Source organism: Bidens hawaiensis, unplaced genomic scaffold (assembly GCF_021521415.1).
Source record: "Bidens hawaiensis isolate Kalapana, Puna unplaced genomic scaffold, B.hawaiensis_p1.1 tig00005944_1, whole genome shotgun sequence".
NCBI classification, from domain to species: Eukaryota; Viridiplantae; Streptophyta; class Magnoliopsida; order Asterales; family Asteraceae; genus Bidens; species Bidens hawaiensis.
The window spans coordinates 263,513-288,797 of NW_027491393.1; the positions used below are offsets into that span (position 1 = coordinate 263,513).

Below are 25,285 nucleotides of genomic sequence, written 5' to 3' on the forward strand. Positions count from 1 at the left end.
AATTAGTCTAAAAAATCATTTAAATCATGAGCGGTTAAACCATACTCGTTTAAACAATTAAGTCTAGCAAAACATACCATAATCGAACTCAACTGAACCTACAAATAATATGAGGTTGTAAAATAAAAAGGTTATACGGGTTGACCCAAAACACATAAATTAGACTCAAGAATTAACCCGTATTAATTCGGTTCATGTTCAAGCTAGTCTTTTCTCAGGTTTGGGTTTATTGGGTTAGGTTGAGTTTTCTCGGGTCGGATTTCAGTTTCGGTTAAAAATGGCATCCCTTTCTTCCATCCAAGGGGTTAAATCGGAATAAAAAACAAGTAATACAAAAGCCAACAAACAATCCAGTTATCACACTCTCTGTGCCCTCTACTCCGTCGCCATTAACCACCGGCGGCGATGAACTCATCACTGAATTCACTCCACCATACACATCCACCACTCAATCATATCCTCAACACCTCCACTAAACCCTTCCACCTACCAAATCCCAAACCCTACCTCCACCGCTCCACCACCTTCTGCTCTCTCCGCCGCCGCCGACATCTCCGCCGCCGCCACTCCGACGGCAACAACTACTTCCCTACCACCGACTCCGGCTCTGTTTCACCTCACACCGATTCCAAGCTTCACATGGTCATTGACCTCGACCAATACATACCTGACAGAGCATCTATATCATTAAACAAGTTATTAAGAACCGCCGAATTGAAGTTTAATCGATTCATAATCTCCGGCACCGACGCCGTGGACGATCTCCGGACTCTGATCGCCGTCGACGGCGACCGGCGAGTCGTCGTATCCTGCCGGAAATCAACGGTCTACTTTATCGGTCAACTAATCGCTTTAAGTTTGGTTACTTTGTTCACTTTTAGGGTTTTGGTGAACTTAGGGTTAGGGTTTAGAAACCTATTTAGGAGAAGAAATAATAACGGTGAAGTGGTGGTTACACGGAGGGATAGGAGTCTCGGTGGGAGAGAGGTGGTGGTTAGTACGAAACGGGAGTCGGTGAAGGAGTTTGGTGGGTCGATGAATCCGTTGTCGGATGTTGAGGATTCGGTTATGAGTTATTCGGGCTCGGTGATGAAGAATTGGGAGAAGTCGAGGAAGAAGCTTCCGGATTGGTGGCCGGAGGTGAAGCCGGCTCCGTTGGAGGGGATTGATAAGGAGGAGAATCAGAAGAAGGCGAATTGGTTGATTAGAGGTTGGTTTTTGAAATGTGAAAAACATGAGAATGCTGTTGATATTAACTTATAATGACTGACCTCTGCAACCTGTTAGCTTTTTCTGCATGTGTATATTTGTTATCTTCATCAAATGCATGTTTATATATATATATAATGATTATTAGCATATGATTTGTTGGTGATTATGCTATCATGCTTTCATAAGTTCATTAGTTGTTCTTGATGCATCTTGATCATATCATATTTATATATATCATCTTTATATATATGATTAGTTGTTATCTTGATCATATCATATTTAGAGTGAAAAAAGAGAATCTTATTGATATAAGCTTATCATATGATATGATGCTTTCATTTGTGTTCCTGATGTATCTTTCTTGCTATTTGAAAACTATTTGATAATTTGTGATCCAAATCTGAAGGGAAATGATGTAGTTGGCATGTTTATATGTTTTCTTGATCATGTAATGGAGAAGATAATATCATGTTCTGATAAATGATAAAGATGAACACATATTCACAATTTGTTGGTAAAATTGGTAGCATGGGTTGTGTTACTGTAATTTATTATACAATTGCATTTGTCATAGGTAACAAATCAAATTACATCTTCCTCAACTTGATTTCCAGCAATCATGGACTATAGAACGAGTGGAAAGGATATACATGAGGATGATATAATCTTAGTAAGTAGTTTCCTTGAATCTTCATACATATCTTATGTAAACATATTTGTCAAAAATCTTTATGCTTTCATGTCTACTTTTCTATGATTTTGGTCTGAAACACCTGTGAACTATGTTCTGATTGTATGACGATGCATTGCAGTTGCGTAGAATATGCAGAATGTCTGGAGTGAAAGTAGTCATAGACACAAGTAATTCACGGGACTCGATTTATCGTGCGTCTGTTGACTTTACTTTGAACACCTGTGGCAGGTATATTGACTAAACTTAAACAGATTTGTTATTTGCTGTTTATTTATTTATTCATTGTTGTAAGAAATAATTGTTTGCAGGGTAGCAAATCATTCTACATTTGTGCAGATTGATGGTGAAGATGCACGGGAATTCATTGCTGGGCTTGCTGATAATATTGGTCTTGAAAGCTCTCGGGCTGCTAGAATGGTGGCTGCAGCTGTTGCTGCACGGACCCGCTCGTGGCTCTTACAGGCTTGGGTGAGTTATTGTATGCTTAACATTCATAGTTCTTACATATATAGCAAAGATATAAAGTTCATTTTGTTTTATATGATAAGCCTTTGAAAACATGAAACAATTTCTTTAATTCGGTCATGTTTTTCAGGCTCTGGAGATGCAAGGTAAACATATCGAAGCAGTGGATGAATTATCAAAGTTATGTCTGATTCACAGGATATTTCCACCAGACGAAGGCTCGGTAAGTTCTTTAGTCACAAATATGGGTGTAAACAAGCTAAGCCGAGCTGAGTCTGAGCTCAGCTTGTTTCGAGCTCTACTATTAAAGTTCAAGCGTGGGTTGCTAGTGTTGTTGTTACTTTGTTTTTCGGGCTTCTTGTGGCTTGTGAGTTGCCTATTTTTGGTTCTGGCCTTTAAAAAAATGTAGTTTTTCAAGCTCGAGCTTGGCTAGTTATTGTTTATTTTATTATTTCATTTATATATGTGCATAAGTGTTTATATATTTGTAATTATTACTTTCGTATATAACATAATATATATTATTTAGTTATTTGTAACATAATTTTATAGATAATAACTGTTATGATGTAAATATAATTAAATATGTCTAATGTAGTAAATATAAAATAGTAGGCTGAGTCTAGTCAAGCTCGATATTGAAGCTTTGGCTCGAGCGCAAGCTTGTTTAAACTTGACTTAATCTAGAGTAGCTCATGAGCAGCTCGGCTCGTTTACACCTGTTCACAAAGTGAAGTTTTGGAGATTTGTTATCTTTGTTAAATACTTTTATTTTAAATTTGTGCAGCCTGAAATGGAGATGGTAGCTCGGGGGCTTGAGAAACATTTGAAACTAGAACAAAGATTATATTTGCTGAAAATGCTTGTTGGGGTGTCGAGTGAAGAGAACCGCAGAAGTCTTGTTGAAGCTTTAGGTTTGGTATGTGTAGTCACTCTTATAGAATCGATGCAACCTGATAATTTCAACAAAAAATGTTTGTTGCAAACTAAGAACAGAAGCCTAATAGCATTGGACTATTGCAGGAAACGTCAGCTGGAAGTGTAGGCGACGAGCAAGAAAATATGCCGAGTCAGCATGCTGGAAGCGTTGGCGATGAGCAAGAAAAGATGCTGAGTCAGGATGAAGACGATCAAGAGCGCTTATTTCGGTAGCAATATATTTAGCTATAGATTATAATGATTTGTAGAAGTTGTAAGCATTACAACCTTAGTTGCTATTGATGGAATTTATTCAAAGTGTTGTGGTCAAACTGGAAAACATTAGATGATGTACAAGATCTCACATTTGTGCTTTAATGTCAGCAAATATTCCCATTTTCTGTTTTGTTTGCTGTTGATTAAAAATTAAAAAAAAAAGGAATGGAGAGGTGTCGGCAACCATATATATTTCTTCACATGAATATGTATCTTCTTCAAAGCTACTGAATCAAATTTATTGGCTTCATTGTGAATCCATTTGACCCCACCTTACTTAAAACATCTATCTTCCTTCTAGCACCTTCCGTTGATCTCTACCAACTCAAACCCAATCCATTAATCTCCACCGTCCAAACTAAAATATTATAAGCTCCATTCATCCATCAAACAAGCAAGCAACCAACCAACATTCCATCGCAGTAAGTTACCTCTTCATTTCATTTTCTTTCTGTTTTGATTATTATTTATGTTACACACAATTGCTCTGTTTCAAAATGCATGCATTGCTTCTAAAAAACGCCAAATTGATTAGGAGAAAGATAATATTTGATCATCATCATCTGGGTATCTCTTATTATTTCTTTGAAATTTCATTTGTTGTTGTTGTAAATTTATTTCACTACTTGCTGTCATGCATTTCTTCTACAAAGTTCTTAAATTGACAATAAAAAAGGTTCATTTTGATCATCATCTATGCATCTGGGTGTCCCTTAATTTTTCACTCAAACTTGTAATTCTCTCTTAATTTCACTATCTTGCTGTTTCACACTCATGCATTTGCTCTAAACAAAATCCTAATTTAACAAGTAAAAAAGTTATAATCTGTGCATTTAGCATCTGGGTATCTCTTATTTCTCCGATTCTTCGCTCGGTTTCTCGGAATTCTTGCATTTTTTTTAAATAATACCAAATTAAGAACAAGGAAGTTAGTTTTCATTATCACCTGTGCATTCTCATATTTCTCTACATTTTCATTAAAAACCTCCCTAATTTCGCTCGATATTTGTTGTTTCTGTTACTAAATTCGTCTTCTTTTGCAGAAGATAACCAAAATGGAGGTGAAAAAGATATGCTCTTTGCTAATTGGTATACTACTTGTAATTGTTTTAATGGTGAATGCTGATTCATCTGCACAAGTATTAGTGAAGAAAGTGAAGGGGAAGAAAGTATGCGACAAAGGTTGGGAATGTAAAGGCTGGTCTGAATATTGTTGCAACCTCACGATTTCCGACTACTTCGACACCTATCAATTTGAGGAGCTTTTTGCAAAAAGAAACTCCCCGGTTGCACACGCTGTCGGCTTTTGGGATTACAAGTCGTTTATTACCGCGTCTGCGTTGTACCAACCGCTCGGATTTGGGACCACGGGCAACAAGACCACTCAGATGAAGGAGATCGCTGCGTTTCTCGGCCACGTTGGCAGTCAAACTTCTTGTAAGTTGTTAGTTTGATGATTTGGTTGTGCTGTTAGAGATTTTGTTAGGTGTTGTTGTTTGGATGTTTATGGTTGGTTGATGAAAATGGCTAAGGTGGTTATGGAGTGGCGACTGGTGGGCCCACCGCGTGGGGATTGTGCTATAATAAAGAAATGAGCCCGAGTCATGACTATTGTGACGATTATTTCAAGTATACATATCCTTGTGCCCCTGGAGCCGAATACTATGGTCGTGGTGCTTTGCCCATATATTGGTATTGTTCACATTTCCACTAGTTATTATTGTGTGTTATGATTGTTCGGTTTATATGAAACGGGTTGTTCAAGGTTGAATATGGGGCTGCTAAACGGATTGTGTTCAGGGGTGGAACCAGACTTAACCCGAACACAACATGAACATGAAACTTGTTTCACACATGAACCTGAACATAACACATGTATTCGTGGGTTGACAGAGCATGACCCGTTTAACCCAAAAAAAGGCGATTTAATTTGTTTTTTTTTCCATATCAATAGTTTAAAGTTCTAAATTTAAAGATTATTTTTGTTTTTTAAGCAATTATGCTTAAACTATGCATATATATTTTTGAATTTAGGAGTAAACATATCCTAATAAATTATGTTATTACATAATACACATAAAACTAAATAAAAAATGGGTTAAACAGGTCAACCTGTGAACCCGACGGGTTGACACAAACGTGAACTTTTTAGCTACTGTTTAGACTAAACCGAAACATAAGAATTTTGTTTTATATTTGTGTCATGTCAAAAATTCGCATTCCTATTGAAAATGTTTGGTACAAGTCATTCAAGGTTTAATATGTTTGATGCGGATCGTTCAAGGTTGAATATGTTTGAAAAGAGTTGTTCAAGGTTCAATATGTTTGAAAAGAGTCGTTCAAGGTTTAAGATATGCGAAATGGGTTATTCAAGGTTGAACATGTTTGAAACGGGTCATTCAAGGTTAAATTTGACTGAAAATGTGTCATTCAAGGTCGAACTTAAGTATGTTTGAAGCGGGTCATTCAAGGTCGAACATTCTTGCAACGGGCCATTCAAGTTCGGCCATTTTTGAAACGGGTCATTCAAGGTCGAACATTTTTAAAATGTGTCATTCAAGCTTGTAAGATGTTTGAAATGGGCCGTTCAAGGCTGAACACGTTTGAAACGGGCCATTCAACATCAAACATTTCTGAAACCGGCCATTCAAGGTCAAACCTTTTTTAAACAAGTCATTCAACTTCATACATTTCTAAAACGGGTCAACCGAGTCAGATGGGTGTAACGGGTTAAAAGTTGTCTAACATGTTTGTGTTAATTCAGGCAATACAACTATGGGAAAATCGGTGAGGCCCTAAAAGTAGACCTACTGAACCACCCCGAATACATTGAACAAAACGCCACCTTAGCCTTTCAAGCTGCAATCCACACATGGCTAACCCCACAGAAAAAGGGCCAGCCCTCGGCTCACGAGGCGTTCGTGGACACCTGGAAACCCACCAAGAACGACACTTTAGCCAAAAGAGTCCCGGGTTTTGGCACCACCATGAACATCCTTTATGGTGACCGCGTGTGTGGAAAAGGTGACGTGGATGAGATGAACACCATTGTTAGCCATTACTTGTATTATCTTGACTTGATGGGCGTTGGACGTGAAGAGGGTGGGCCCCATGAGGTGCTGACGTGTGCGAATCAGGAACCGTTTAACCCGTCTGCTCCGACCCAAGCATCTTCAAGGTGATGGTTATAAAAGGATAAAGCTACTTATGTAAGTTTGTTGAATGGATGAACTGTGTTTATAGTTTTGAGAATTTGATTTGTATGAACTGTTCTCTGTGTTTGTAGTTTGTGAATTTTGGTGCCTTATGAACTACATACGACGACGTTTTATTTTGTATATATCGTTATGCTCAAACGAATCTTCATTATACTAAGATGAAATCAACACATTACTAGAAACAATATAACATCATAATATCATATTATGATTCTAGACCGATTATTGACCAATGTTAAGATAAGACATACACACGACAAATCACATACATCAATATTATCCGAGTCATCTTAACATATATTGTTTCATCAAGCAGAAACAATATATTGTTTCATCAAGCAGAAAACCCCATACAACATAATAAAACCAAACTCCGCCATGTCCATGTCATTCTTAAAAACCGCAACAAACAAAACAGGAAGCTGAAAAAATACTTGTCAAAATAATAATCAAATTGATTAAACACTATATGTGTTGTGTGCTGTGTGTATAGTGTCGGTGGAGGCAGAATCTACATATGAACACACCCATGTTTGTTTTATGGTGGAACTATTTACTGCCGCCTACTCCTCTTCCGCTGGTGGTGGTGCAGAAGCTTTCAGGAGCGGTTGAAGAGCCTTCACCACAATGCTCATGTTAGGCCTAAACTCAGACTCGTACTGCACACACAATGCCGCCACAGCCGCCAACTGCATCATCATAACAAATAACGTTGTTAGCCATCTACATCTTTCCTGAGTGTGTATAGTTATGAACCATTTTATTTATCCGTCAACACGTTTATTTATTATAGCGTATTTTAATGATTCTTATTTGAAACCATCAATAACTTGTAAATATTTTCACAAGTGTAACTTGAAAACAAAAATTTGTTCATTGTCTCATTGATAAGAGCATAATTTACAACACGAATATAAGGCTTAGCATGTTGTTCCTGTACATATTAAAGTGTATGCGGCCAAGGTTTAGTCTGCAGCACCCACAATGTGTTGCAAGCTTAAGCATGGGCCAACATACCCTTTAATATCTACAGAAACAAAACACTTTTAAATTTGTGTCATAAATTATACTTGATTCAATTAAAACATGTTTTTGGTTTTCAGTTACACCCTTTCTGTTGAAAATGTTTACAAGCTATTAATTTTCAGTGAAACCATGGGATCTATTTACCAAAAGGTAAACATAGTCCCAACCCGGTGAGATCTAAACAGCCAATAAGTATAATGCACTCTCACAAACATATTATATCTTTGTATGAAGTTGATAGTATACTTAGAACACATGAACCATGAGAAGATAGGAATTCTTGCAAAAAACAGACTTCACATAGAGCCGAACCGAAACATAATATATGTATAGAGAAAGAGAGAGAGAGAGAGACCTTTGCAACAGCTTTTGGAGGATATTCTCCCTTGAGCTTTGGATCTACACACTGTTTAACCTTGTCTTCACTTAGTCTTGGAGTAGCCTATGTAAGAAAAAAAGTAGCATATTTATTCAATCATTAAACAAAAGATGATAATCATAAAATAGAGGTAGTCAAATCTTACCCAAGTGACAAGACTCTGTTGTCCACGTGGCATTGTGTGATCAACCGGCTTCCTGCCGGTTAAAAGCTCAAGAAGAACAACACCAAAGCTATAAACATCACTCTTCTGTGTCAACTGCCCCGTCATTGCATATCTACGGTTCCAATTCAAATTATTTAAAAAATAATAAATAAAAATGCAAAACCATTAATCTGGTGCATGATAACCAAAGAAAGAACATTTACTCTGGTGCATGATAGCCAAAGGTGCCAAGAACACGAGTCGAATGCAAACGAGCAGCCATATCCGGTGACTGATTAGAAAGATTAAAATCTGCAATCTTGGCTTTTAAATCTTCAAATAACAACACATTGCTTGACCTTATATCTCTATGTATTATAGATGGTTGAACCTTCTCGTGCAAGTATTCCAACCCTCTTGCTGCATCAACAGCAATCTTTACCCGCTGTGTCCAATCAAGCACGGGCCCCGGTTGTGCTCCTTGCACACCTTTCCTACCTGTATATGCACATAACTTCAAAGCATGTTCCATATCATGTTGACACATTTTTTTTTTAAATTTAGGTACCATGTAAAATGTCATGTAAAGATCCCATGGTTGCAAATTCATAAGCTAGAACACGGACGTCTCCTTCAACATAGTAACCAAGCAACTCGATAAGGTTTTCATGCTTCAGATTCGAGAACATGGAGACCTTGGAGGAAGTAAAAATTAGCAAGATTATTTAAATTCAAATGATAAAAATGACTATCAAGAACATTATTGTGGTCTTTCGAGGGGTAATTGCATATAAAGTAACCAGCTTTGGTCTCGTTTAATTGTGGGTAAGCACATTTTACTTTCACTAACAAAAAGGACTTGAACTTTTAAAAAATGACTTACGGTAATATGATATGGTTAACCAATCAGTTTGGGGCTAAAAACTGAACCGAAAGCCAAAAATGAACCAAAAACTTGGTTTATAGCTTTCGGCTTTCACATGGGTTCGCTTTCGGTTTTGGCTTTCTCGTTTTTGTCATTTGAGCTTGAAATTCTGGGCCAGAAAAATGACTCAAAATAATGAATTAGGGCCTGAAACTTTGAGCCTAAAGTTTTTTGTTAATTAGTAATTAATTGATTATTACATAACTGTGCCAAAAATTTTTGGACTACACCATTACTTAATTTATTTTATAAATTACTTATTGACAAAAAAAATCATAATCCATAAGTTCAATACCAAAAGTCGAATTTTTTTAGTTGTTATGGTTTTGGTTAGATTATAAAAGTCAGTTCGGTTCAGTTTTTGATACATGCACAACAGAAACCAGACAGGAAATTCGGTTTTTGTAGACATAAAATCAAACCTGTCGGTTTTGGGTTCGTTTCGGTTTTTTAAGTTTCCGGTACATACAAAACTGAAACCAAACCAAACATTCTGTTTTTGAAAAAACATAATACCAAGCCATTGGTTTTGAGTTGGGTTATTTCGGTTTGGTTATGTCAGTTATCTCGGTTACGGATTGATTATTTCGGTTTCATGCACACCTCTAGTGCCTGATGTGGGCATATGGAAACCTGTTAACTTAAAAACTAGCCTATATAAAAATTTTTCGAATGTTTCAGCTTTTTAAAAATTCAACCAAAGCATGTCATCCAAATTACAAATTGGACCAAACTTGGTTACCTAATTATGCAAATTGCCAGTTAGCATACCTGAGTCAAGAACTCGTTATTTGATTCAACCTCGGTAGTAACATCAAGTTTTTTCACAGCCACAGTTTTTCCATTATCTAAAGTTGCAAAATAAACTCTTCCATATGAACCTTCACCGATTAACGCCTTCGATCCAAAATCATCGGTTTTTTCTTTCAGTTCCTCCAATGAAAGTGCTGGCACTTGTATTGGTGGCACTGCTTTTTGCACTCCAGGTTTCACCGATCCTTTCAGATCCTGTTGGTGGTTCCCTATATTACATGAAGATAGTAAGTGTTACAAAAATCATAATAATGAAATAATGTAGTTATGAAGGTATACCATCCAAGTAATCCGGTGGATCCTTTAAGGGTTCATTGTCGTTTGTCGGGTTTGACTCGTTGACTTGACAAGTACAACAACACCACCTCAGCATCTTCTTGTTCTTCCTATAAGTTAGACCGCTTTAGGCGCACATGCCTGCAAAATCACAAAAACATGTAAAGAGCATCAATACACATGTCAAATTAACAATCCAAATGATCAGACAATCAAGATCATTACAGTATCTCTCACTTTCACAATTTGACTACACGAAAAGGGCTTCTGCCTAAAATGTGATCTACCATGAACAAAATCCAAAATTGGGTTTTAAAACTTTAACCATTAATCTTCTTCTGTAATGTGATGGGCCCACAAAATCAGATCAGAAAATACATGAATCAAGAAACCCAGATGGCAAAACAAGCAAACATTGCAAGATTAATGTAAAGATTCAACCTTTACGATCCGATCATACAAAAAGAGCTTCTTTTTGGATCAAGATCATCGGAATAACTAATAATCAGACAAGATTTAGCAAACCCATATTGGGAAATTGAAAAAGATCGTTAATTTAAAGATTACCTGCCCTTAATTGAAGTGGGTCGTTGGGTTTTCTTGATTGATTTAGGGTTTTGTGTTGTCTAAAGTTGAATTGAAAGTACCTGTGTCTGTCTGTTTGTGGGTGTCAGTTTGATTTGTCTGTCTGTCCAAATGAAAAAGGGAAAACAGGCTAAAAGAAAGAAGTGGAAGGGGGCGGTGAATGATGATGATGTTGTTGTGGGTCATCAGCATTTCTTTGTCGTCAAACAACGTTTTTCTTTTATATTCTTTAAGGATGTTATTAGTTTAATGTTCTTACCCTACTTAAGTCTTAACGTCGTGTGAGCGTTAATCGTTTTACGTCGTGTATGATTGAGTTTTACTGATTTTGTGGCGTTATTAACTGGTGAGGTGTCAAGAAGCGTTTCTGTAAGACTATTTTTGCTTACAAGATCAGCGTGCCTGACTGACTGACCCAGAACTCATGTATTTAAGCACATCATTGAGAAGATCTAATCCTCTAACATTTGACGTGTCACATTATTGCATTAATAATTATAATAAAACAGCTAAGCGCTTTTAAATTGTTTGGATCACTGTCATTATGATTTCGATATTGACATGAAGGCTATATGATTATGGTTAGTACAAACATTATGATCAATCATTAGATCTCGATCTTAACCATGGGATTGTAAGTTCTGATATGATCGGATCTAGCTTAACTTGAATATGCTAAATTAAGATAGTATGCAAATAAAATAAACTGTTAAAAGATAACAGGTAGTATTAATTGACAAAAGTTACACATGGTCAATCACTCAATTTCATGAGATCATTTAACTTTAAAACTTTTAACTCTTCAAAACTAAAATCCAAATATTTAATGATCTAACTTTTTACAGTTTTTATATGAAATACAACACGTATATACGAAAGAGGCATTGAGGCGATGGCATTTCGACCCCCATCTTCAAGTAACAAAAACTATATTAGGCTGTTTAGTAGTCGTGTTCCTGAATGGAGAGAAAAGAAAAGGTTTGAAAGGAAAAGAAGGAGAATGGGTGTTCCATTGGAGAGAAAGGGTTTGAAAAGAGTTGAAGAGAAAAGAAACATAACCATCAGGTTCATATTTTAGTTCCAATTTTACCAACCACGTCTTCAACCCACCTTCCATCATCGTTCTCTTGCAGTCCTGACATCCATCAGGCATCGGCGTACCTAGAATCACCTTCTATCAATCATATCTTCGTCTCGATGAAGCCTCGTCCATTCGATCATCACCAAACCTGTGAGTTCTCCCCTAATCAGGTATTCATTAATTCACTTTGTTTTCATTATACATCTTATTCGATTAGTTTTGTAAAATTAATTATTAAAGAATTAATATGGTTTCGTTTCTGTGGTAGAACTTGAATTAGTTAGTATGCAATAGGAACTTTGAATTAATCGTAAGGAATGCTAGTTAAATGTTTTTGAGGAAATTGGCAGTAAGTTGAATTTTTTTTATATACATATCTATTTTTTTATTTTGATAATTACGTTGTTGACTGCTTTATTTCAATTTGGTTGTTTACCCACCAAACCCGATAATCACATTAACCAAACTCTTTCAAGGTCCGGGCTACAGGTTTGATTTCATCACTTTCACGAGTTCTGTTTCCAAGAAACATACATACTCGTGTTGCATAATATCTCTTCCATTTACGGGCTCCAGGCCGTATTTGAAATCCATATAACTTCTCGTTTGGCTTTTGAGTTCTAATACGAGTGTTAGAATAGTCGAAGTCAGGCTGTTAGTTCAGCAGCTAAATGAATTTTGCTAACCCCTAGATTCAAGTTAGTTTTAACAGACACAAGCATAAGCTGCATAACTAAAAAAATGATGATGTAGCAGTGGATCCTACAACAATTTTATAGTGTGTGGGCATTGAGTGTGTTTTTTGAAACTGCAGTTGTATATAATAATGTTTGATGTTTAGATAAGCAGGTTCAAACTGGTTATAATAATAAGTATAGTTACTTGATAGTAAGTTTATTTTGTTACTTTGGTTGTGGCAGGCAAGGATAACTTAGCTATGCTGTGGAGCATGCATGCTCGTTATAGTTTGGCAACTTATTCTGTGGTGAGTTTAATGGATGGAATGGTGTGAAGATGTGTTGACTCAAGAGAAAAAGTCACTCGAACTGTAACATTCGTTAATTTTCAAACCCGACCCGCTTAACATGTTTGATGTAATTCGGACCTTCAGTTATTATTAAAGATGGTAAAATATTGAATATGATCATTATGTTGTTTATGATTTTCATGATGTTTTATTAATATTATTATCTCAAGCATTTAAATTTAAGTCAAAATCAATTCAATTCATTTATGTTTTTTATTACATTTCAACTATTATTCTTTCATTAATTATGATTAATTGCATATTTTGAATATTCAAGTATATTCATTTTTTTTTTACCAATTCCATGACTTTTGCCCATAAGACTTGTCTTTTGACTTGGTTTAGAAGATCTTTAATTCACCTAAACTATATAATGTAGAACATCTTTACCTTCATCAGTTCTTGGTCAAACCATTTAATTTCATCACTAATTTTTGCTTAAGACTTGGCTAAAGACTAGCTTGACCAATTAATATGGTCAAGCATTGTTATTAACAACTCTTACACTATAAATTCATGTCCTACCTTCGCAAATCCTTCACCACAACCCAATTAACTCTTACTTATGCTCTAGCTCTCTTTTGATGTTAAAGTCCAAGTTTGACCAAGAAAGTCAAACCGTTCAAGTTCTTCTTTTTCTTTGTTATTCCATCCTCGGGTAATTTATTATTTTATGTAAAACGCATCATGTTGTCATCACCATGTTGTCATCTTATGTCGACAGTCATGGTTGTGTTTCACTACCGCTTGTCGACTCGTTTAATGTTCGGTTAAAAAAAAGTTTTATGTTAAAAAAAACTAACATTTGCAAAACTAATAAAACCAAACCAAACATAATGTCACTTCATCTTATCATTTCAAATATGTTAGACATAAACTCGACTCAAAACCGAGTTCATGTTTGACCAAAAATGAACCACTCGATTAACTTGTTTGCTTAAATAATAATCGGTTTGACAACAAAACGAACTCATTAAAATTAACTAATAAATATTATAACACATATTTTCCCAAAAACTAAAATAGATTGACTAAAAGTTAAGTAACTAACGTGTTTTTCTCTTAACTTACAAAAATAGAATAAAATTTTATTTTTTAACAAACTTTTTATTCATGAATTTATAAACCGAACATGTCGGCCATCTTTTTTCTTTCTTTCTTATCTTTCCTCAAACTCATTTTTTGACCCTAGTTATTTTTTTATCTAAGGTCGCTCATTGAACCGAACTTTGTCGGTTCACTCGCTTAAGACATCTTCGCTTATTTTCTCTTTTCCCGCTAAGTAACAAGTGAGTTTTCATAACCCCTTTTTACTTTTACACGTTTTGGGGTGTAGCATATCCAAACTTGGTTTTCTTGTGTCAAACTAAAATTCACATGCGTGTCTTGTATGTATTTGTTTTGTATCATATTGCTTGTAAACTGTGTGATTATGTGCTAGTTGTTTACTATTTTTGTTGATGGAAACACATACTCATAGTGGGAGGGTCCGACGGGACGTACCTGCGCCGTCCATTTTTAAATGACGGTATCATTATTATTATTCTATACTCCAAGTTGCTCGACGAACGGGGTTCCTTAGTAGATTTGACTTATGTCAAGCGAACGGGAATATCATGTATTTACTTTTCTTTTGTTTTATGATTGAGACGATACATCTTGACTTGTGAATTTTTACTCTTTTCGTATTATATATATACAAAACTCCATGAATTCTCACCAACATTATTGTTGACAAAATATATTATTTTAAACGTGCTGCGGATTGAAGTTTAAGGATTGAAAACTAGAGTAGTTGGACCATTAGGTTACTAGAAATTCAAAGTTTATTGTATTATTATTTGATTGTGTATTTGTGATGTATTGAAATGAAATAAATATAATTATTGTTGCTATAATAGCGTTACGAGCTTATGAGTGATATGTACGTTACACCCAGGCGTATTCCGCTTAAAGCGGGGGTGTTACAGATTGGTATCATAGCCGTAACTATAAGATAGGTTGTTAGACGTATCGGCCTAGTATAGTTATAGTTTATTTTAGGGCCCAAACTGCATGTATACTTTATGTGCTATGTGCCCGCACTTACAAGTTCAATCATTTGCTTTTATTTATATTTATAATATTTCATAATGTCGCATGCACACATGTTCACACACAAACTTCAAGGCTTAGGCCTAAAACGAAGATTTTCAAAAACTTTCAAATCGATTTTTTTACTTGGTTTTTTTTCCGATATTTCTTTCTCATAAAGATGGTTCTACGTGACCATGTCCCCTTTGTGATAAAGATATGGTTGCACTCTTAGGATGTCACACAATTCATGGTGATTCATGCGACGTATGGCTCCGACCCCCGATATTTTACAATATGGTTTAATTAAAAGTCTGACAAGTGGTGGTGATACACGAATACCCAACTTTTGGGTCTATTTGATTTTGCATTTTGATTTATGTGTTTTAACTAAAAGTCTGACAAGTCGTTGTGATACACGAATAACCAGCTTTTGGTTTGATTTGATTAGGTATTTTTACAAGATATGATAATTCATACTCAATTGTTTATATTGCTTTTTCGAAAAGTCATTGGGTTATGTGAATAGTCGAGTTTTAATTCGTTTTTCTGTGTTTATATATTCAAAGAAATTTCTAAAATTTGTGCTATTATGCGAATTGTTAAGTTTCAACCGGTTTTCTTTATTTATAAATTCTATTTTAAAAAATTCGAAAGGTCATGGTGATACATGAATTGTCGAGTTTCAATTCGTTTTCTTTATTTATATATTCAATTACTGTTTTGGGTTTTGAATTGAAAATACGAAAAGTCATGGTGATACAAGAATAGTCTATTTTCAATTTGTTTACGTTATATAATTTGTTTATTATCATGGTTTTAATTGAAAATTCGAAAACTTATGAACACTCGATTTTCAATTCGATTTCACTACATATATTAAGTTTACGTTAAATTCATATTTTATTTCAAAAGTTGACATATCTTTCATATGTTATTTTAAATTTTTTTTACGAGATTATTATTGAAAAGCGAAAACTCATGCTGGCTCATGAGCATTTCAATTTTTGTTTCTTATGACTATTTCTTTATTTATAATTTATATAGATGGATTCGATTTTAGGAATCTTTCATGAAATATCTTTTTGGTTATTAAACAAATTTCATATTTATGATTCATGAAACCTTCACGCTTCGTGACATGTCTTCTCGTTCTCTCGAAACTCAACCCACAAAACGACAACCCAAATCATCAAGTAAATGACCATCGCAATCCCGACCATGATTTCCACTAACCCCAACAACAAGAGCAAACATCAAATCTATGCTCTAACCAATCCAGAACCCAACACAAACCCAAGATACCCAAGGACACCCGCTATGCTAAAGAAGGGCTAACTTGTTTCCGCCATACATACCTTAAGCCACATTCCATAACCACTTGAAGCTTACACGTAGCCTTGTACCAATACGTAGTCCGATCATACTCGTCAAACATATCTATTTTAAAAAAAACAATGCATAATTTTTCGCATTTATTTATTTTCTTCTTCTTCTTATTTATTTTTTTCTATTATTATTATTATTATTATTATTATTATTATTATTTTATGAACACCTTATCCTGTAATTTCAAATGCTCGATTATTTTATAATAGTTATCTAATAAGTATATAATCAAGTTGATTTTCTTCAAAAGGACTTTAAGTCAAACCAAATGGTTTATTATTATTATTATTATTATTAAGTATACATATATATTTTAAAGGTTAAATAAATCTTTAAAAAACATTCTTTTGTTTCAAATAAGTCCTAAGCCTTAGTTGGTTTTATACTACCACTATTATATTTCTGCCTTCAAAAAAATCATTTTATCTGGCGATCATCTTTAAAGTTTTCCTAGAATACCTCTCAAAAGAAAACCTTTTATATTAAAAGTTTTATAAATTTTCGCAAGCGTTAGCGCTAATTCAGGACTTTCATTCATCATAAAAAAATTGAGTTTTAAAAGCATCAGGTTTTTGCAACTGATTTTCACCAACTAAAACGAATCTCAAAAATCATTTTTCTCCCACGTTTTTGCCAACGCCAATGAGTTTCGGTTAAGATATCATGGCACCACCCACCCTAGCCTTCATACCACAGACCCGCCTACCTTCGAGAAGACAAGCATTGCAAACTCCACTTAATTTTCCTTCCTTTCATGAATTTTTATTTTTTTATATATATAACTCTAGTTGGATATAATCGAAATAATTCTATTCATCTAATTTCTTCAAAGGTTATTATGAAATTTATATTTGAGTTTGGTTATTTATTGATTGTTGACCTATTTTCATTCCTATTACTCTCAAGCATGAAACACACAAAATATTGCATCATCTATAATACATAATCGCATTGCTGAATTTGTTTATTTTTTTGTTATCTCAATTTCATGGTCTATGACCGATTTCCCATAAACATAATCGTTTAGTGGAAATTGGGAGAACATGGTTGTGTACATAGTTATCTAATAGAAACCGTATTCTTACATTGACTATCTATGACCGGATACTTCTAAATGGATTCGTTTTCTTAAAACCAGGGCTATGATTATAGCTATCTAATAGAAGTCATGTGTACATCTTGAGTTAATTTTTTTTTACATGATTGCTTTGGTTATTTGTTTGGTTCTTTTCCTGCTCAATGTTTCGTCGAATCATTTTGTTATTCTAGATCTAAAGGTATCATCAATTTAAGTCCAATGCTTTACTTTGTTATACTCATCTCAAAGTTTCAACTGTCTACTTTGTTATTTCGTCACCAAAGTATCGTTAGTTTACCTTGTTGTTTTTAAACCCAAAACTTTATCAACTTACTTGGTTATGTTTTGTTTGCTCAACTCACCCAGTTATTCTCGATCCCAATACTTCATTTATTTATTGCGATATTCATGACCTTAACGTTTTCACGCATCATTCTCATCATTTTGTATTACTTCGGAATTTCGTTTGTATCATTCTACAAAGTGAATTGAACTTAAAACAAGGCATACAGTAGGCTTTTACAAATGGTAAAGTGGTTATCCAAGTTAGAGTGGCAAATATTCTTTCCTCTTTTGAAGGAAACTAGGTAACAAAACCCCACACGGTGGTGCAACGATGTGGATTTGATCAGTATCAGTTATGTGTGTTACGCTAATGATAGTAAAGTAAAAAATGTAATGCATAGAATAGTATTAGTGCTCGAACATAACTTATGATCGATTAAAAAAACAAAAACAAAAACAAAACGACGTGTAGTCCGTTGATAAAAATCGCACGTGGTGCAAGTTGACATGAATTTAGTTGGTGTTTGGTTACGACACCAAAGCTAAACCTAAAAATAAATTCGTTAACACCAAATACAACAAATTACATATTAAAAAAACAAATCCTGCGTGTTATGTTGGTGAACCGACATGAGTTCGGTTGGTGTCGATGGTATCGGCACTAATCGTAAACATAAATTAGTAAACCCCAAAAAAATAAGATAAAAAGTTTATAACAAAAGACAAAAACAAAGAAAAAAAATTGTTGCCACGTGGTCTAATGAGGTTCTTGCGGCATCAACCATGACTTTTTATCTTACGTATAAAATGCTTATCAATTTGTTCATTTTTTTACTGAATTTTTTTGCCATACAAAAGCTGATATAACTAATGATTAAATCAGTAATAATAGAAAGATATCCATGTTTTGGTTTATTAAATGAATATATTTCAATAGAGAAAATCTCTGTAAGGCTCTACTATCGATACACAACTCAACCGTGTTTTGAAATTTTATACGTCTCTCTTTTTGACGCATTTAAAGAACTATTCTTTCAACACTTTTGACTCTTGTCTTGCAAATCTAAGAAAAAAATTATTCATATATTCTAGGCCTCAAATCATCATCAAAGAAGAATAGATCAAAAGTTAGCAAGATAGTAATTCAATTCTTCATACCCTTGTAACCTTTCTAAGTTGGTTCGTTAGTTTCGAATTGTTAAGGGAGGAGCATATGACATTCTTAACTTTATATATACGATGAGTTGGTGATTCACTGTCATCTTAGTGAGAATTTGTAACAACGATCAATACAATTTATGAGAGAAGATGGTGAAAAGTAACTCCTGATGTAGTATTGAGAAGTGGACTTAGAGTGATTAACCTTCACCGGAAAAGCTATGTATCATGGTATTTGTGCAGTGTAATCTTTCTATCTATTAGCAATCAGTCATGATTTTTGTAATTAAATTGTATTTATTTTTTCCTAGTCTACCTCCTATAATCATGGAGCAATTGTTGTAAACCTTATTATTTATTCTAATGAAACCCTCAACTATACATACGATTGATTATTACCAACTCTACATGGTACAAGCCACCTCCTCCAATCTCTAATCCTTTCCTAACCCTAATATTATTTTTCTTTCTTTCCTATCTTAGTCAACGGTTCTTTTCTATGTACACAACCCTTCACTTCATTACAATCAAACTCACATCCAACAACTATCTTTGTGGCGAAATCATATGCTTTCCCTTCTCAATTTTTAAAGGCTATTAGGACATATTGATGGGTCTTCTTCTTCCTACCCGGACACCATCATGGTTGAGAACAAGACTGTTCCTAACCTAGACGCTGCTTCAGGGAATGAAAATTATAGACTTGGTAAAAAATCAACCTCATGATGTAAAATGATTGATATGTCAATATATATTGAATTGAATAGATAAATCACTCAACTAATTTGAGAGGTTGCTAAGTTATAGAAGGAAATAATTGAATACAAATAAATACAATTATATTCTGTTATATTGGTTAATAACAATGATCATCGGGCCGTAATTCTCCTTCACTCACCACTCACTGAAAAATCTTTGACAGAAGTTCTTGGTTTAATGAGTGCTCTTTAGATCTAGAAACCGCATACACTGATGCTTCGGTCGAACGAATCCACCCTCTTCGTGATTCTCTCTTCGTGTTCAGTCATTTTTGAACGAAAACCTTGAGTTCCTAGGGATATTCTGGAGTCTTGGAGATTACTAGAAGTGTTAGGGATCATCTAATCATCAATTAATCGTTACCAGTAAGTACTAATCATTTAATCATTGTTTTCTTGTCTATCTCTTGATTCTTGATGAGAAGCCCTACATGATTTGAAAAATATTTGTATTATGAATGATATTCTAGGGTTATGATGATACATGCTTGTTATTTTATGGATTAGAAACCTAGATATGTCGTAAATGTGATGTGCATGAGTTCTAGATGTAATTAGTTTGTGACAGATTCGTTCTTGCTTCTTGTTATGGTAGTAACGTGATGATAACTAAGTGTTTTCGATCGATTCTTTATTCTATAATGTATTACTTTGGGCCTAGTTTTCAGAAAAGTAAATTATGTAATTTTTAGATAAGTTTTGCATAGTTTTTATGAATTTACAAAATCATGTGTCAAAGCTGTTTCAGGGGGTGGCTCACTGACCTTGATTCCCAACATCATAACTTCCTATTGACAAGTCCAAATGGGTTGGTTCTACTCATGGATATTTATGTTTTGAATTAGGAATCTAACCTAATTGGACTTGCTTGATTTGGTTGAGTATTCATATTTAACCAAATCAAAAATTTATATTGCGTATTGAAATAGCTGCATATACCTTTCTGTGCTAGATGAATTTTCATAATTTTTGTGTGTATTTAAAAATATAAAAAAAAGTAGATAAGTTTGGATTTCTAATTAACAAAAATCAAGTTATTTGAATCATTGTTTCTAGATAAGTTTTACATCCATCGACTTGTATTTTTCTTCCGATCAAAAGCCCTAAAACATCGGTTTGAAATTCGAAAAAAAACTTAACGATGTTAAGTGTTTTTTAACGGAGGTCCATTGAGACAAAAATTGTTGAAATGTGGGACCGTTGATAGTGATTTTTAAGGTTGAGATTATTATTAGCCAATACAAAAAAGGCGGGAATTTTTTATTTCCAATTTGCCAAAATAGAACAATAGTTTGAACGAAAAATTTAGGCTAGTAATGAATTTTCAGATGACGTATGTCTATAGTTGTTTTCTTATAATTTATAAGAATAGGTAAATAAATGAACGGGTACTATTAATGAATCAAGGGATTTACCTTTTTTGCTTGGTCAAAAATCGGAAGAAATATATTATGAAACATGTTTATATTTCTAATTTATTTTTAGTTCTTACAATTTATGTTGATAGTATTTACCATTATAATATAATAAATGGGAAATGGTCTTTACTGATCGATGTCGAACGTGATCAAAGATAAAGATAGTTGTGTGTCCCGTGTACCTTAAATTAGTTATGGCAAAAAGAGTGTCGAACCAACAAGAGTTTGTAATTAGTTATTAAATTTAATTGATTTATGACTTTTATGTAGTTGTAAGGTGTATGATTGATTGCTTTTAGCAATAATTGATTTAAGATAATTGTTTCATGTAATCGAAATTTCAAATTGATCAGACAAATAATTAAAAGATGATAACCCCTTCAGTTTTAGCCTTTTAGGTTTGCATGCTAGTTGAATAATCAATTTTAAATTTTAATCAAAGGATCACATAGACATAGTCCTAAAGGGAAAATTTCCAAAATAGCCTTATTTTAGAAATAGATTCCAGTTTTGTCCCTCGAACTTAATAATGTAACATTCGTTAAATTTCAGATTTTAAAACCCGACCCAAATTTTTTTTATTTGTTTGTTTATTTAATTATTTATTTGTTCATATCAACTATCAAAGAATAGTAAAAACAACCCCTAAACTAACCTTAATCCCCTTTTTGCACCCATCTCTAAAGTTTAAGAACCAACCTGCAAATATTATTCAAAAATTATAATGATAAAAAAATCTCTTTCCCTCTCACCCTGTCATCGCCGTATACCCCCCCCCCCCCCCCACCTTTCTTGAACCTCAATTCTCGGGGCATATTATTACAAATGGATCTTGTCAAATCTTCCTTGATCATAAACAAGTCTCACCGACACTCTAAATTGGAAAAACGAATCAAAATCACGGTTAATTTGCTAAATCAAAACCGCAGCTAACTAACCCCTAAAACACTATATAAACACAATCATAATACAATTAAATTACACCACACATTCCTCTCAATCTCGCGAACCAAAACCCTAACCCAATTACAGTGGACAAAGTTGTCTGGAGTACTTTCAACCCAAGCTCAGGCCGCGAGCTGTTTGTTGTTCGTTAACCTGCAATCCACAATGATAAACGGTAATTAATACATGGTTTATACTCGTTTTTAATTGGCAATCAAAAACCCTAAATCAATTTTAACGAACAATGAACCAATCAACAGATTGAACTCCTAGGGTTTGTAATTGAAATTGGGTTCTGGTAAGGGCCTGTTTAAATGTTTTGCAGAGCACCTTAAACGCAAACTGAAGTGCGTTTCATTGGAAGTCAATGAACCGGTCCAGGTCGCGGGTTCGAACCCCTGGACCTGGTTTTGTTTATTTATTTTTTTTAATTAATTTCTTGTTTTCTTTTTGTTTTTATAATAATGAAAATAATAGATAAACATTAATTTAACGAAACTGAACCTCGAAAGTGTTATTTTGGCCATGGCTTTGCGTCGTAAGTATGCATACCCATATACATATAAACATACATATATATACATATAACACTATAAAACAAATATTATCTTATTTATTCATATTTATTTATTTATTCATTATTTATAGTACTAAACCGATCTAGTTCAAGGGTCCGAATAAATTCTCCCATGTTTTTTTATATATATATAGGAATTTGTTTTTTTAATTAATGTTTCATTTAAACATATATATAATGCTTATTAATACTTAATATCGGTTATTAGTTATTTAAAATCTATTTACTTGAAAACTATGAGCATGGATAAAATATATCACTTATATTAATTACCAAATAATAATAATAATAATAAATATAGTGTTAATACTAAAATTAGTTAATTACAATAACAATAAATAATGCATCTAAACCCTAAACGACTCCCAAATATTTTGAACCGATTAAAATACAATAATGACGTTGAAACTAATAATACCTCATCAAATCTCAAATCGTTATTAATTCTTTTCCTCATTTATTAATATTATCGTTAACAAATAGGACATTCTTGTTGACGTATCTCGAAGGTTTGAACGTGTTCATCCTCACTTTTTATTATTATCTTATCCTCATTTAATCCACAAATAAGGTAAGTAATTCACATCCTCATTTTTACCGTTTTACATTTTGGGGGCGTTATGCGTTAATCATTTTTCACTACAATTCTAATATTTGCGTTATGTGATAATGCTTAATTAGTTATACGTGTAAATGTGACTATGTGTTTACTTTATGTTTTGGTGGTTGGTATCTCATCCTCATCCTCATTAGTATGATCATACGCCGTCGGAGTAGCTCGTTATCCATGGGATTCGAGTGAAAAGACAACTTTTATATTATTGTTATGTTATTGCTATGCTAGTTGTAGTATTTCATATTATCGCAAGGAATTGTCATTTTTATATTATATGTATTCAAAAACCGTGATTACTTGCTCAACTTTATGTTGACAAACTATGTATTTTCACGCATGGCGCATGTAGCTATATTGGATGAAGCAAGAGTTTAAAGAGTAGATTGGACTTTAGGTTGCATGAGTCATAAAGACGGATTTTATTCTTGTTTATTTAAGTTGTAATGTTTATTTAATTCGAGACAATGTTTGTGTTTTTGTGTACTTGAATTATATGAAATAAATAATTTAGATATTGACACATGTATTTACTTTAGTGTCTTTTGAGCTATGATACAATTATGTCGCGCCCTGGCATATTCCGCCTTAGGTTGGGGTGTGACAAATAATTCCAAAAATGGCCCTCTTTAACTCATCTTTGACCATGTGTTAGGAAATCTAACACGTCTTTGACGACATGTTAGCATAACATGTCGTCAAAGACGTGTTAGATTTCCTAACACATGGTCAAAGATGAGTTAGGGCTCCAAACATGTAGTCAAAGATATGTTAGCATCAAAAGCATAGTAAAAAATATGTTAGCTTTTTTGTTTGTTTTTTTTAATATTATATTTTTATAACTAGTTTTACTTATATTTGTTTTTCTTTATAACTTTTAATATATACAATTTTATATTATTTCGAATATACCAACGAGAAATGTTTACTTTTATCTACGGACCGACATAAATTTTTTATTGAACATTTCGATATTGATTTGGTACGGCTCGAGTTTGAGTAAGTTTATGTCGGTCAGTAGGTAAAAGTAAGCATGTCTAGTCGGTATATTCGAAATAATATAAAACTTTTATATATTAAAAGTTATAAAAGAAAAATAAATATAAGTTAAGCTAGTTATAAAAATATAATATTAAAAAAACAAACAAAAAGTTAACATATCTTTGACTATGCGTTTGATGCTAACATATTTTTGACTACGTGTTTGGAGGCCTAACTCATTTTTAGCCATGTGTTAGGAAATCTAACGCGTCTTTGACGACATGTTAGCGTTTTTAACCATGTGTTAGGAAATCTAACACGTCTTTGACGGCATGTTAGCATACATGCCGTCAAAGATGTGTTAGATTTCCTAATACATGGTCAAAGATGAGTTAGAGAGGGTCATTTTTAGAATTATTAAGTTTCGGGGACAAAACTGGAATCTATTTCCAAAATAAGGTTATTTTGGGAATTTTCTAGTCCTAATCTATTGGTGAAACAAAGGGTAGTAACAGATACAAAATCCAACCGTGTTGATCTAAAATGGATATTTCAACCAATCAACAACACAAGTTAGGACACTATCAAACTTAACACCTCATAATCAAAACTCAAATATATTAATGTAGAAAATTTAGACTTTGACGCTCTCCGTCCACCAAATCGATTACACAATTGTCAATCACAAAATAGACACAAGCAAACAACAATTCATGTTTGATAATAAAAACCTTAATTGATTGAATACGACTTACAAAACAAACCCGATGCTTAGTTGATTCTAAACAGAATAAGGGGATTGTTAATATTCGGTTGATTCTAAACATCCGTTCTGAGGATTTTGTAAAAGATTGGAAATCGGGACTCTTTGAATCCAAAATGAAAAGAAAGATTTTATTTTAATGGTCGAAGCAAGACTTCTAGATTCCTTTCTACTACTAATGTAATGTCTACTTATTGGGTCTTGATT

The 25,285-nt window shown here is 33.7% G+C and overlaps 3 protein-coding genes across 3 annotated transcripts; 2 read left to right on the forward strand and 1 right to left on the reverse strand.

The window, feature by feature from the left end:
- The first annotated feature begins 405 nt into the window (after positions 1 to 405).
- On the forward strand, positions 406 to 3,523 carry LOC143631120 (uncharacterized). The gene is made up of 7 exons (XM_077099970.1): positions 406 to 1,210; positions 1,827 to 1,882; positions 2,025 to 2,134; positions 2,215 to 2,374; positions 2,502 to 2,594; positions 3,159 to 3,290; positions 3,395 to 3,523. The coding sequence occupies exons 1-7, from the start codon at positions 406 to 408 to the stop codon at positions 3,521 to 3,523; spliced, it is 1,485 nt and encodes a 494-aa protein (XP_076956085.1).
- A 1,089-nt stretch (positions 3,524 to 4,612) lies between these two features.
- On the forward strand, positions 4,613 to 6,765 carry LOC143631141 (chitinase-like protein 2). The gene is made up of 3 exons (XM_077099987.1): positions 4,613 to 5,002; positions 5,098 to 5,257; positions 6,330 to 6,765. Exons 1-3 carry the CDS (start codon positions 4,621 to 4,623, stop codon positions 6,745 to 6,747), a joined length of 960 nt encoding a protein of 319 aa, XP_076956102.1. The 5' UTR covers positions 4,613 to 4,620; the 3' UTR covers positions 6,748 to 6,765.
- A 359-nt stretch (positions 6,766 to 7,124) lies between these two features.
- LOC143631155 (PTI1-like tyrosine-protein kinase 3) lies at positions 7,125 to 10,971 on the reverse strand. Its single transcript, XM_077100002.1, has 8 exons — positions 10,915 to 10,971; positions 10,351 to 10,488; positions 10,030 to 10,280; positions 8,902 to 9,028; positions 8,558 to 8,831; positions 8,334 to 8,466; positions 8,165 to 8,251; positions 7,125 to 7,472 (listed from the first exon to the last, which is right to left on the reverse strand). The coding sequence occupies exons 2-8, from the start codon at positions 10,442 to 10,444 to the stop codon at positions 7,347 to 7,349; spliced, it is 1,092 nt and encodes a 363-aa protein (XP_076956117.1). The 5' UTR covers positions 10,445 to 10,488; positions 10,915 to 10,971; the 3' UTR covers positions 7,125 to 7,346.
- Positions 10,972 to 25,285: the final 14,314 nt, after the last annotated feature.